Source organism: Pseudophryne corroboree, chromosome 1 (assembly GCF_028390025.1).
Source record: "Pseudophryne corroboree isolate aPseCor3 chromosome 1, aPseCor3.hap2, whole genome shotgun sequence".
Classification (NCBI taxonomy): Eukaryota; Metazoa; Chordata; class Amphibia; order Anura; family Myobatrachidae; genus Pseudophryne; species Pseudophryne corroboree.
In genome coordinates, this window is record NC_086444.1 from 457,612,082 (window position 1) to 457,625,805 (window position 13,724).

The 13,724-nt window shown below is 46.7% G+C and overlaps 1 protein-coding gene across 1 annotated transcript in view; it reads left to right on the top strand.

Moving 5' to 3' along the window:
- The first annotated feature begins 2,142 nt into the window (after window positions 1-2,142).
- The window catches only part of ROR2 (receptor tyrosine kinase like orphan receptor 2), a 298,198-nt gene continuing 286,616 nt past the window's right edge, over window positions 2,143-13,724 (top strand). The window contains exon 1 of the mRNA XM_063913671.1: window positions 2,143-2,880. Within this exon, the coding sequence (XP_063769741.1) occupies window positions 2,763-2,880 (118 nt within the window). The 5' untranslated portion in view covers window positions 2,143-2,762. The remainder of the gene's footprint in view (window positions 2,881-13,724) is intronic.

Here is a 13,724-nt window from a genome sequence, read left to right on the forward strand (position 1 = left end):
TGGATAGTATACTTGACGACACAGAGGTAGGTAGAGCAGTGGCCTACTGTACCGTACTGCTATATACTATATACTTGCGGTCAGCAAAATTATGCACTGTCCTCCTACTATATATACAACGCACCACTTAAATGCACCACAGGGATGGATGGATAGTATACTTGACGACACAGAGGTAGGTAGAGCAGTGGCCTACTGTACCGTACTGCTGTATATTATATACTGGCGGTCAGCAAAATTATGCACTGTCCTCCTACTATATATACACTGCACCACTTAAATGCACCACAGGGATGGATGGATAGTATACTTGACGACACGGAGGTAGGTAGAGCAGTGGCCTACTGTACCGTACTGCTGTATATTATATACTGGCGGTCAGCAAAATTATGCACTGTCCTCCTACTATATATACACTGCACCACTTAAATGCACCACAGGGATGGATGGATAGTATACTTGACGACACAGAGGTAGGTAGAGCAGTGGCCTACTGTACCGTACTGCTATATATTATATACTGGTGGTCAGCAAAATTATGCACTGTCCTCCTACTATATATACACCGCACAACAACTAAAATGCACCACTGGTATGGATGGATAGTATACTTGACGACACAGAGGTAGGTAGAGCAGTGGCCTACTGTACCGTACTGCTATATATTATATACTGGCGGTCAGCAAAATTATGCACTGTCCTCCTACTATGTGTACACCGCACCACTTAAATGCACCACAGGGATGGATGGATAGTATACTTGACGACACAGAGGTAGGTAGAGCAGTGGCCTACTGTACCGTACTGCTATATATTATATACTTGCGGTCAGCAAAATTATGCACTGTCCTCCTACTATATATACACCGCACAACTTAAATGCACCACAGGGATGGATGGATAGTATACTTGACGACACAGAGGTAGGTAGAGCAGTGGCCTACTGTACCGTACTGCTATATATTATATACTGGTGGTCAGCAAAATTATGCACTGTCCTCCTACTATATATACACCGCACAACAACTAAAATGCACCACAGGTATGGATGGATAGTATACTTGACGACACAGAGGTAGGTAGAGCAGTGGCCTACTGTACCGTACTGCTATATATTATATACTGGTGGTCAGCAAAATTATGCACTGTCCTCCTACTACTGCGCACAACTAAAATGCACCACAGGTATGGATGTATAGTATACTTGACGACACAGAGGTAGGTAGAGCAGTGGACTACTGTACCGTACTGCTATATATTATATACTGGTGGTCAGCAAAATTATGCACTGTCCTCCTACTATATATACACCGCACAACAACTAAAATGCACCACAGGGATGGATGGACAGTATACTTGACGACACAGAGGTAGGTAGAGCAGTGGACTACTGTACCATACTGCTATACTGGTGGTCACTGGTCAGCAAAATTCTGCACTGTACTGTCCTCCTACACTACAATGCAGCACAGATATGGAGCGTTTTTCAGGCAGAGAACGTAGATATTTTCAGCACACTCAGCACAGATATTTGCAAGCACACTGAGCACAGATACTTGCAGCACACTGAGTACAGATATTTGCAGCACACTGAACACAACTGAGAGGACGCTGCACGTCCTCTCCCTATCATCTCCAATGCACGAGTGAAAATGGCGGCGACGCGCAGCTCCTTATATAGGATACGAATCTCGCGAGAATACGACAGCGGGATGATGACGTTCGGGCGCGCTCGGGTTAACCGAGCAAGGCGGTAAGATTCGGGTCTGCCTCGGAACCGTGTAAAATGGGTGAAGTTCGGGGGGGGGGGGAAGTTCGTATTCCGAGGAACCGAACCCGCTCATCACTAATAACAAATCCTCTCTTTTTAAAAAGAGTTTTTTTGTACAGTTGATAAAAATATACTGTTCTATAAAAAGTTAAACAAGAACATGCCTTGGAAAGATCCAGCACTCTCCAGCCGGTGAGCAGTGATAAGCAATCGTATCTAGTAGAGGGAAAGACAACCTGTGGTTTTCCAGCTGCTCTGATACAGAGACTGGTAGAATATGCTGAGACTTGCAGTTCCACACAGCTGGAAAGCAGCACTTTACCAAAGCATGTAGTGAACGTGCTGCGGTCAGCGCGGCCTCACTTCCCCACCGGACGGGCGGCCAGCAGGCGGCGCACAGCCGGGCAGCAGCATCCATCCCGTGTGTGCCTGACAGCGGTTACCTCGGCGTGACGTCAGGATGCTGCTGGCAGGGGGTTTAGGGAACAGACCCTGCCCACTCCCACCTCCCCTGCTCCTCACACTGTGTGGGACACACAAGGGGGCAGGTCTGCCACACCAAGCCAGGCTGCACTAAACTTTCTACTCAACTATTCTAACTACTTTTTTTTTTTTTTTTCCCCTTGTTGTACATCTGACGCCCGGAGTTTGCGGGATGGTTCCACTGGTCAACTAGAGACTGGAGGAGAGGAAACTGCCAGTGTGACTCAGTATCACTGCTGCTCTGAAGCTGGTGCTCCCGGAGAGCCACACACTGCACTCACCAGCCACAATTGTAAAGGTAGAGGCAGCCCGAGTAGGTAGAGCATCAGAGCAGCAGCAGCGGGCTGACAAAGGGCTCTTTGTACAGGAGGTGGAGGAGAAGCAGCAGGCGGCTAGGGGGCTGCCAGGCAGCCCCTTCCCTCAGCCACATTTGCCCACCTCACTTCCACTGGGCTGCTGCTGCTGCTGTGCTAGCTGAGGGACTCTGGATGCTCTGCGAGTCTCTACAATGCAGTATCGGAAACAATCAGTGGGGATGTCCCGGAGCAGGAGGCAGGCGGAGGGACTTGGATCTGTCCTTCTGGGACTGCTGACATCGTACACGGTGCTGGCGCATCTGGCTACAGGTAAGACAAAACTTTCCTACTAATGATGCAGTACACTGTAATGGGCGGCTTCTAGTTATTATATATATATATATATATATATATATATATATATATATATAGTAGTTTATGTGTGTGTGTGTGTGTGTGTGTGTGTGTGTGTGTGCCTGTATCTGCTGTGCCATAGAGCAGTGGCGTGCTGATGCCCTTTGTCAGGGAAGGATACATTGCACTACTCTCTTCTTGTCGCTGGAATAGGGGAACTTCGCGCACGATGTACTACTACACAGATAGGTGCAGTATAATCTTCCATATAGTGAGATCCAGGGCCTGGCTGGGAGAGATGTGTGAGTGTTCTTTGGTTACAGAATAGAAAGTTTTCCCCCTCACTTTGCGACCTGTTATAATGCAATATAAAAATAAAATAAAAATAAATGTAAAATATTTGCTTCTGTGTTAAATCGATCTTTGTTTTCTTAGTTTACTTCTAAATGAGTTTTTTTTTAAAATAAAATCTGATTAGGGGTAACATCTGGGGGCTGGTGTCATTGCTGTTATGCAGATCCCCCTCCCTCTATTGGTAGTTCATACAGCTGGATTATCTGGAGGGCCCTGCCCAGTTGTGTGTTTGGTTTAAGGATGGGATAGGTAATGTGATGGTTGGTTTGCACTGGTATCTTCAGTTTGCACCATGATTCATTCTTACTTGTAGGTATTGTTTTGTTGTCTCATGGGGTAATCTCAGAAATGTATGTGTGGTGAAATGCCTGTTGCATCTTATTTTTCCAGTTTATCTCTAAAGTCTGAGAGCAATGTGTGTTTTCTAGTAACACTGTTTATAAACATCTGCTGACAAGGCATTTCTATAGTATTTGATAGTGTTATTGATAACTGAATTGTGCTACTTTGGTGCTATTGCTCTTTGACAGATGGCTTAATTTGGGTCAGACCTGAGGAGATGATGTATCAGTGTGTGCTAGCTCATTATTGTAGTGTGGATTGATTTATTGGCATGTTGTAAATGACAGGATCACCCAAGAGATCATAGAGATGTAATTACTGCAGGTCACATACTCTATGATAACCCCAGCAACTGCCAAGGAGTATGTGGGATAGTCAGTGGGGATAGTGATCTTATTACCATCCAACTCCCATCTATTACTTTGTTGACCATTGAAATGGCCATTGTGGACCACTGCTGTGTAAACCATATAATGTATCTGACCTCTACAGTCATACACAATAGTAAAAGAATGACCACAACTACAGCCTGCCTCTAAACACTCAAGGCTGATGCAGACTTATGTCATTTATACCCCTTTCACATCTCCAATGCCGGATCCCACCTTGGAATTGGAAACGGGTCATTCCCGGGTTGGATCCGGCATTGGAGACTTTCCTACCTCTTTCTGATGGCTTCCAGACCCGGCAATATGCCGGGTTGGTTCCCATAGCATCGGGGGGCGGAGCGGGCAGCAGGGGCGGAGGTGGAGGCGGCGCTGGGAGATAAGCTCATCTCAGCTCCGCCTTTCCCTATCTTGTAAACAGGTCCCGGGATCGGCTCGACCTGGTAATCCGTTTACAGAGCCACTGACCCAGTATTCAACCCGGGAGTTACACTGCTTATATCCAGAGTTGAATTACCGGGTCAGGCAACCTGGGAAATCCGACATGGCGCTTTCACACCGCACACTGGCCAATGTTGACCTGGCAATATGCCTGGTCGATACCGGGTTATTTGTGTGGTGTGAAAGAGGTATTAGCATAAGGTACACATAATGGTTCTACGTATGGACAGAAACTAGGTGCACACATGAAGATAGATCAGTGGCGGTTCTTGCCACGGGCAAGTGGTACTTTTGCCCGGGGCGCCGCCTTCCGGAGGGCGCCGGCGCCATCCGGAGGGCGCCGGCGCCATCCGGAGGGTGCCGCACCAGGGCAAGATCCGCCACTGTGCCCCCTGCAGTGCCCTGCGGTGCCCCCCGCTTTGAAGGGAACCAGACGCATAGCGTCTAGTTTCCCTTCATTGAAAGGACCTTAGTTGTGCGGTGCACGATGACGTCATCGCGCACCGCACAGCAAAGGTCCTCTCCATGAAGGGAAACTAGACGCTATGGTCTAGTTTCCCTTCGTGTAGAGGACCTTTGCTGTGCGATGCGCGATGACGTCATCGCGCACCGCACAGCATAGTGGCACAGACACTAGGGGTCATAATTGACCTCTAGTGTCTATGCTGTTCTATGGGAGAGACGTAATAACGTCTCTCCCATAGATCGAAGAGAAGAGAGAGGGGAGAAGAGCGGTGCCGCCGGCGGAGGGGGTCTGGATCAGGAACGGGGATGGTAAGTATTCTTTTTATTTATTTATTTCCTTGCAGCGTCATGACCACGCCCCCAATTGAAGCCACACCCCCATATTTTGCCCGGGGCGCCACAACTCTTAGAACCGGCCATGAGATAGATATACATGAACCACTCACCTACTGCTGGACAGGTGGCATAGGGTTTCTGCCATAGGCTGAGTACGGTAAGGGTGGGTTTATATAATTACAAACAGATGAAGACTGGCACATAGGCGCATATACACTGGCAAAAGGCATACAAACTCCCGTTCATCGGGATTCTGGCTTTCTCAATGATGCCGACGGGGGTACTGTACAGCCGCCGGAATACCAGCGAGGTAGGTGATTCCCCTTCGATGGGTGAGAATAGCACTGAGCCTGCAGAGTGGCGAGTGCAGCAGGGTGCAGCAGGCTTTGATGTGCTCGCCCCCTGTCGGCATTCTAGCACCCGGGATGCTGGTGTCGGTATACTGACATTCGGCATCCCAAGCGGCGAAATAACATACTGATCCCGTGCAGGGTATGCGGTTAACATATATGCTGATGATAATGGCCGACAGCATTAAGTAACTGCCTGATTGCCGATTCCCTCTGAATGTGATAGGTGATTTTTTGCATTGTTTGTGTATCTGTGATGTTATTAATGTATTTTATTATGTTTTTCTTTGTCATACATGAGAATTTCACCTGTATTCAACACATTTTTTTAAAATATTCAAATGTAATAGTGAGTGCGCATATCGCTATGAAAACAAATGTTCTAAAACATGGATATAAGTGTATCTGATGCACGTGTGATGTAAACCGTGTGCCTACGTTATGCTGCTGGTGCAGACTTATACACAACTTGTGATTCGTTCACCTTACAATTTTGGACACTACAGAAATTACGTTTAGTATTCGTCCGACTCAGCAGCGGGCCCCTTGTTGGCCAAACTGATGTTAGTCCCTTCAGAAGTCCAGTAGGCCTGACTGTTCATTTTGTATCTACCCCCCATTCCCCCACCTCCTGACCTGTGAATTTATACAGTTCAAAGTGCATGGGGGATTTGTGATCATAGCCCAAGGGAATAGAAGTGATGTTGTATATTGGAGTGGACATGTTAATCAAATGCATGTTTTGAAAGGACTTTTCTTCTCCTAGTAGAGCCCTAATCCATTTAGCTCTCCCCAGGAGGTGACAGATGCTTAGATTGTGCACTTCCTGTAGCTCAGCTTCAGGGTCCTGTGCTCTCAGCTTTGCTGCCATTTGTTACATTACCTGGGGTAGGGGGAGGGGAAAGAGGTCTTGCTGCATCTTGTGTGATGTGAGACATTTGATCTCAGTTTTGAGGACAGTTTCTTCTAGAGATGAGCGGGTTCGGTTTCTTTGAATCCGAACCCGCACGAACTTCACTTTTTTTTCCACGGGTCCGAGCGACTCGGATCTTCCCGCCTTGCTCGGTTAACCCGAGCGCGCCCGAACGTCATCATGACGCTGTCGGATTCTTGCGAGGCTCGGATTCTATCGCGAGACTCGGATTCTATATAAGGAGCCGCGCGTCGCCGCCATTTTCACTCGTGCATTGAGATTGATAGGGAGAGGACGTGTCTGGCGTCCTCTCCATTAGAATAGAGATAGATAGATTAGATAGAGAGAGATTGTGCAGAGTCGCAGACAGAGTTAGTTTACCACAGTCAGTGACCAGTGCAGTTGCTAGTTAACTTTTATTTAATATAATATATCCGTTCACTTCTCTCTGCTATATCCGTTCTCTGCCTGAAAAAAAAAACGATACACAGCACAGTCAGTCACACAGTGTGACTCAGTCTGTGTGCACTCAGCTCAGCCCAGTGTGCTGCACAGTCATCAATGTATAAATTAAAAGCTTATAATTAATTGTGGGGGAGACTGGGGAGCACTGCAGGTTGTTAGCAGGAGCCAGGAGTACAATTATATTAATTAACAGTGCACACTTTTGCTGCAGGAGTGGTGACCAGTGCCTGACCACCAGTATAGTATTGTTGTATACTACTAATATCTCTTTAAATATCAACCAGTCTATATTAGCAGCAGACACAGTACAGTGCGGTAGTTCACGGCTGTGGCTACCTCTGTGTCGGCACACGGCAGGCAGTCCGTCCGACCAGAATTGTATTATTTATTATTATATACCTACCACCTAACCGTGGTTTTTTTTTCATTCTTTATACCGTCATAGTGTCATCCTAATTGTTACGAGTATACTACTATCTCTTTATCAACCAGTGTACAGTGCGGTAGTTCACGGCTGTGGCTACCTCTGTGTCGGCACACGGCAGGCAGTCCGTCCGACCAGAATTGTATTATTTATTATTATATACCTACCACCTAACCGTGGTTTTTTTTTCATTCTTTATACCGTCATAGTGTCATCCTAATTGTTACGAGTATACTACTATCTCTTTATCAACCAGTGTACAGTGCGGTAGTTCACGGCTGTGGCTACCTCTGTGTCGGCACACGGCAGGCAGTCCGTCCGACCAGAATTGTATTATTTATTATTATATACCTACCACCTAACCGTGGTTTTTTTTTCATTCTTTATACCGTCATAGTGTCATCCTAATTGTTACGAGTATACTACTATCTCTTTATCAACCAGTGTACAGTGCGGTAGTTCACGGCTGTGGCTACCTCTGTGTCGGCACACGGCAGGCAGTCCGTCCGACCAGAATTGTATTATTTATTATTATATACCTACCACCTAACCGTGGTTTTTTTTTCATTCTTTATACCGTCATAGTGTCATCCTAATTGTTACGAGTATACTACTATCTCTTTATCAACCAGTGTACAGTGCGGTAGTTCACGGCTGTGGCTACCTCTGTGTCGGCACACGGCAGGCAGTCCGTCCGACCAGAATTGTATTATTTATTATTATATACCTACCACCTAACCGTGGTTTTTTTTTCATTCTTTATACCGTCATAGTGTCATCCTAATTGTTACGAGTATACTACTATCTCTTTATCAACCAGTGTACAGTGCGGTAGTTCACGGCTGTGGCTACCTCTGTGTCGGCAGTCGGCAGGCAGTCCGTCCATCCATAATTGTATTATTATTATAATATATACCACCTAACCGTGGTTTTTTTTTCATTCTTTATACCGTCATAGTGTCATACTAGTTGTTACGAGTATACTACTATCTCTTTATCAACCAGTGTACAGTGCGGTAGTTCACGGCTGTGGCTACCTCTGTGTCGGCAGTCGGCAGGCAGTCCGTCCATCCATAATTGTATTATTATTATAATATATACCACCTAACTGTGGTTTTTTTTGCATTCTTTATACCGTCGTCATAGTGTCATACTAGTTGTTACGAGTATACTACTATCTCTTTATCAACCAGTGTACAGTGCGGTAGTTCACGGCTGTGGCTACCTCTGTGTCGGCAGTCGGCAGGCAGTCCGTCCATCCATAATTGTATTATTATTATAATATATACCACCTAACCGTGGTTTTTTTTTCATTCTTTATACCGTCGTCATAGTGTCATACTAGTTGTTACGAGTATACTACTATCTCTTTATCAACCAGTGTACAGTGCGGTAGTTCACGGCTGTGGCTACCTCTGTGTCGGCAGTCGGCAGGCAGTCCGTCCATCCATAATTGTATTATTATTATAATATATACCACCTAACCGTGGTTTTTTTTTCATTCTTTATACCGTCGTCATAGTGTCATACTAGTTGTTACGAGTATACTACTATCTCTTTATCAACCAGTGTACAGTGCGGTAGTTCACGGCTGTGGCTACCTCTGTGTCGGCAGTCGGCAGGCAGTCCGTCCATCCATAATTGTATTATTATTATAATATATACCACCTAACCGTGGTTTTTTTTTCATTCTTTATACCGTCGTCATAGTGTCATACTAGTTGTTACGAGTATACTACTATCTCTTTATCAACCAGTGTACAGTGCGGTAGTTCACGGCTGTGGCTACCTCTGTGTCGGCAGTCGGCAGGCAGTCCGTCCATCCATAATTGTATTATTATTATAATATATACCACCTAACCGTGGTTTTTTTTTCATTCTTTATACCGTCGTCATAGTGTCATACTAGTTGTTACGAGTATACTACTATCTCTTTATCAACCAGTGTACAGTGCGGTAGTTCACGGCTGTGGCTACCTCTGTGTCGGCAGTCGGCAGGCAGTCCGTCCATCCATAATTGTATTATTATTATAATATATACCACCTAACCGTGGTTTTTTTATACCACCTAACCGTGGCAGTCCGTCCATAATTGTATACTAGTATCCAATCCATCCATCTCCATTGTTTACCTGAGGTGCCTTTTAGTTCTGCCTATAAAATATGGAGAACAAAAAAGTTGAGGTTCCAAAATTAGGGAAAGATCAAGATCCACTTCCACCTCGTGCTGAAGCTGCTGCCACTAGTCATGGCCGAGACGATGAAATGCCAGCAACGTCGTCTGCCAAGGCCGATGCCCAATGTCATAGTACAGAGCATGTCAAATCCAAAACACCAAATATCAGAAAAAAAAGGACTCCAAAACCTAAAATAAAATTGTCGGAGGAGAAGCGTAAACTTGCCAATATGCCATTTACCACACGGAGTGGCAAGGAACGGCTGAGGCCCTGGCCTATGTTCATGGCTAGTGGTTCAGCTTCACATGAGGATGGAAGCACTCAGCCTCTCGCTAGAAAACTGAAAAGACTCAAGCTGGCAAAAGCACCGCAAAGAACTGTGCGTTCTTTGAAATCCCAAATCCACAAGGAGAGTCCAATTGTGTCGTTTGCGATGCCTGACCTTCCCAACACTGGACGTGAAGAGCATGCGCCTTCCACTATTTGCATGCCCCCTGCAAGTGCTGGAAGGAGCACCCGCAGTCCAGTTCCTGATAGTCAGATTGAAGATGTCAGTGTTGAAGTACACCAGGATGAGGAGGATATGGGTGTTGCTGGCGCTGGGGAGGAAATTGACCAGGAGGATTCTGATGGTGAGGTGGTTTGTTTAAGTCAGGCACCCGGGGAGACACCTGTTGTCCGTGGGAGGAATATGGCCGTTGACATGCCAGGTGAAAATACCAAAAAAATCAGCTCTTCGGTGTGGAGGTATTTCACCAGAAATGCGGACAACAGGTGTCAAGCCGTGTGTTCCCTTTGTCAAGCTGTAATAAGTAGGGGTAAGGACGTTAACCACCTCGGAACATCCTCCCTTATACGTCACCTGCAGCGCATTCATAATAAGTCAGTGACAAGTTCAAAAACTTTGGGTGACAGCGGAAGCAGTCCACTGACCAGTAAATCCCTTCCTCTTGTAACCAAGCTCACGCAAACCACCCCACCAACTCCCTCAGTGTCAATTTCCTCCTTCCCCAGGAATGCCAATAGTCCTGCAGGCCATGTCACTGGCAAGTCTGACGAGTCCTCTCCTGCCTGGGATTCCTCCGATGCATCCTTGCGTGTAACGCCTACTGCTGCTGGCGCTGCTGTTGTTGCCGCTGGGAGTCGATGGTCATCCCAGAGGGGAAGTCGTAAGCCCACTTGTACTACTTCCAGTAAGCAATTGACTGTTCAACAGTCCTTTGCGAGGAAGATGAAATATCACAGCAGTCATCCTACTGCAAAGCGGATAACTGAGTCCTTGACAACTATGTTGGTGTTAGACGTGCGTCCGGTATCCGCCGTTAGTTCACAGGGAACTAGACAATTTATTGAGGCAGTGTGCCCCCGTTACCAAATACCATCTAGGTTCCACTTCTCTAGGCAGGCGATACCGAGAATGTACACGGACGTCAGAAAAAGACTCACCAGTCTCCTAAAAAATGCAGTTGTACCCAATGTCCACTTAACCACGGACATGTGGACAAGTGGAGCAGGGCAGGGTCAGGACTATATGACTGTGACAGCCCACTGGGTAGATGTATGGACTCCCGCCGCAAGAACAGCAGCGGCGGCACCAGTAGCAGCATCTCGCAAACGCCAACTCTTTCCTAGGCAGGCTACGCTTTGTATCACCGCTTTCCAGAATACGCACACAGCTGAAAACCTCTTACGGCAACTGAGGAAGATCATCGCGGAATGGCTTACCCCAATTGGACTCTCCTGTGGATTTGTGGCATCGGACAACGCCAGCAATATTGTGTGTGCATTAAATATGGGCAAATTCCAGCACGTCCCATGTTTTGCACATACCTTGAATTTGGTGGTGCAGAATTTTTTAAAAAACGACAGGGGCGTGCAAGAGATGCTGTCGGTGGCCAGAAAAATTGCGGGACACTTTCGGCGTACAGGCACCACGTACAGAAGACTGGAGCACCACCAAAAACTACTGAACCTGCCCTGCCATCATCTGAAGCAAGAAGTGGTAACGAGGTGGAATTCAACCCTCTATATGCTTCAGAGGTTGGAGGAGCAGCAAAAGGCCATTCAAGCCTATACAATTGAGCACGATATAGGAGATGGAATGCACCTGTCTCAAGTGCAGTGGAGAATGATTTCAACGTTGTGCAAGGTTCTGATGCCCTTTGAACTTGCCACACGTGAAGTCAGTTCAGACACTGCCAGCCTGAGTCAGGTCATTCCCCTCATCAGGCTTTTGCAGAAGAAGCTGGAGGCATTGAAGAAGGAGCTAACACGGAGCGATTCCGCTAGGCATGTGGGACTTGTGGATGCAGCCCTTAATTCGCTTAACAAGGATTCACGGGTGGTCAATCTGTTGAAATCAGAGCACTACATTTTGGCCACCGTGCTCGATCCTAGATTTAAAGCCTACCTTGGATCTCTCTTTCCGGCAGACACAGGTCTGCTGGGGTTGAAAGACCTGCTGGTGACAAAATTGTCAAGTCAAGCGGAACGCGACCTGACAACATCTCCTCCTTCACATTCTCCCGCAACTGGGGGTGCGAGGAAAAGGCTCAGAATTCCGAGCCCACCCGCTGGCGGTGATGCAGGGCAGTCTGGAGCGACTGCTGATGCTGACATCTGGTCCGGACTGAAGGACCTGACAACGATTACGGACATGTCGTCTACTGTCACTGCATATGATTCTCTCAACATTGATAGAATGGTGGAGGATTATATGAGTGACCGCATCCAAGTAGGCACGTCACACAGTCCGTACTTATACTGGCAGGAAAAAGAGGCAATTTGGAGGCCCTTGCACAAACTGGCTTTATTCTACCTAAGTTGCCCTCCCACAAGTGTGTACTCCGAAAGAGTGTTTAGTGCCGCCGCTCACCTTGTCAGCAATCGGCGTACGAGGTTACATCCAGAAAATGTGGAGAAGATGATGTTCATTAAAATGAATTATAATCAATTCCTCCGCGGAGACATTGACCAGCAGCAATTGCCTCCACAAAGTACACAGGGAGCTGAGATGGTGGATTCCAGTGGGGACGAATTGATAATCTGTGAGGAGGGGGATGTACACGGTGATATATCGGAGGGTGAAGATGAGGTGGACATCTTGCCTCTGTAGAGCCAGTTTGTGCAAGGAGAGATTAATTGCTTCTTTTTTGGGGGGGGTCCAAACCAACCCGTCATATCAGTCACAGTCGTGTGGCAGACCCTGTCACTGAAATGATGGGTTGGTTAAAGTGTGCATGTCCTGTTTTGTTTATACAACATAAGGGTGGGTGGGAGGGCCCAAGGATAATTCCATCTTGCACCTCTTTTTTCTTTTCTTTTTCTTTGCATCATGTGCTGATTGGGGAGGGTTTTTTGGAAGGGACATCCTGCGTGACACTGCAGTGCCACTCCTAGATGGGCCCGGTGTTTGTGTCGGCCACTAGGGTCGCTAATCTTACTCACACAGCTACCTCATTGCGCCTCTTTTTTTCTTTGCGTCATGTGCTGTTTGGGGAGGGTTTTTTGGAAGGGACATCCTGCGTGACACTGCAGTGCCACTCCTAGATGTGCCCGGTGTTTGTGTCGGCCACTAGGGTCGCTAATCTTACTCACACAGTCAGCTACCTCATTGCGCCTCTTTTTTTCTTTGCGTCATGTGCTGTTTGGGGAGGGTTTTTTGGAAGGGCCATCCTGCGTGACACTGCAGTGCCACTCCTAGATGGGCCCGGTGTTTGTGTCGGCCACTAGGGTCGCTTATCTTACTCACACAGCGACCTCGGTGCAAATTTTAGGACTAAAAATAATATTGTGAGGTGTGATGTGTTCAGAATAGGCTGAAAATGAGTGTAAATTATGTTTTTTGAGGTTAATAATACTTTGGGATCAAAATTACCCCCAAATTCTATGATTTAAGCTGTTTTTTAGGGTTTTTTTAAAAAAACACCCGAATCCAAAACACACCCGAATCCGACAAAAAAAATTCGGTGAGGTTTTGCCAAAACGCGGTCGAACCCAAAACACGGCCGCGGAACCGAACCCAAAACCAAAACACAAAACCCGAAAAATTTCCGGCGCTCATCTCTAGTTTCTTCATCCTTTGTTGATTTATGATGACCCCTTTTGAAAGTGCACAGTAGTATGACCTTTTAGCTGAAGTAAAGTCTTGTGGTATCCACACCACAG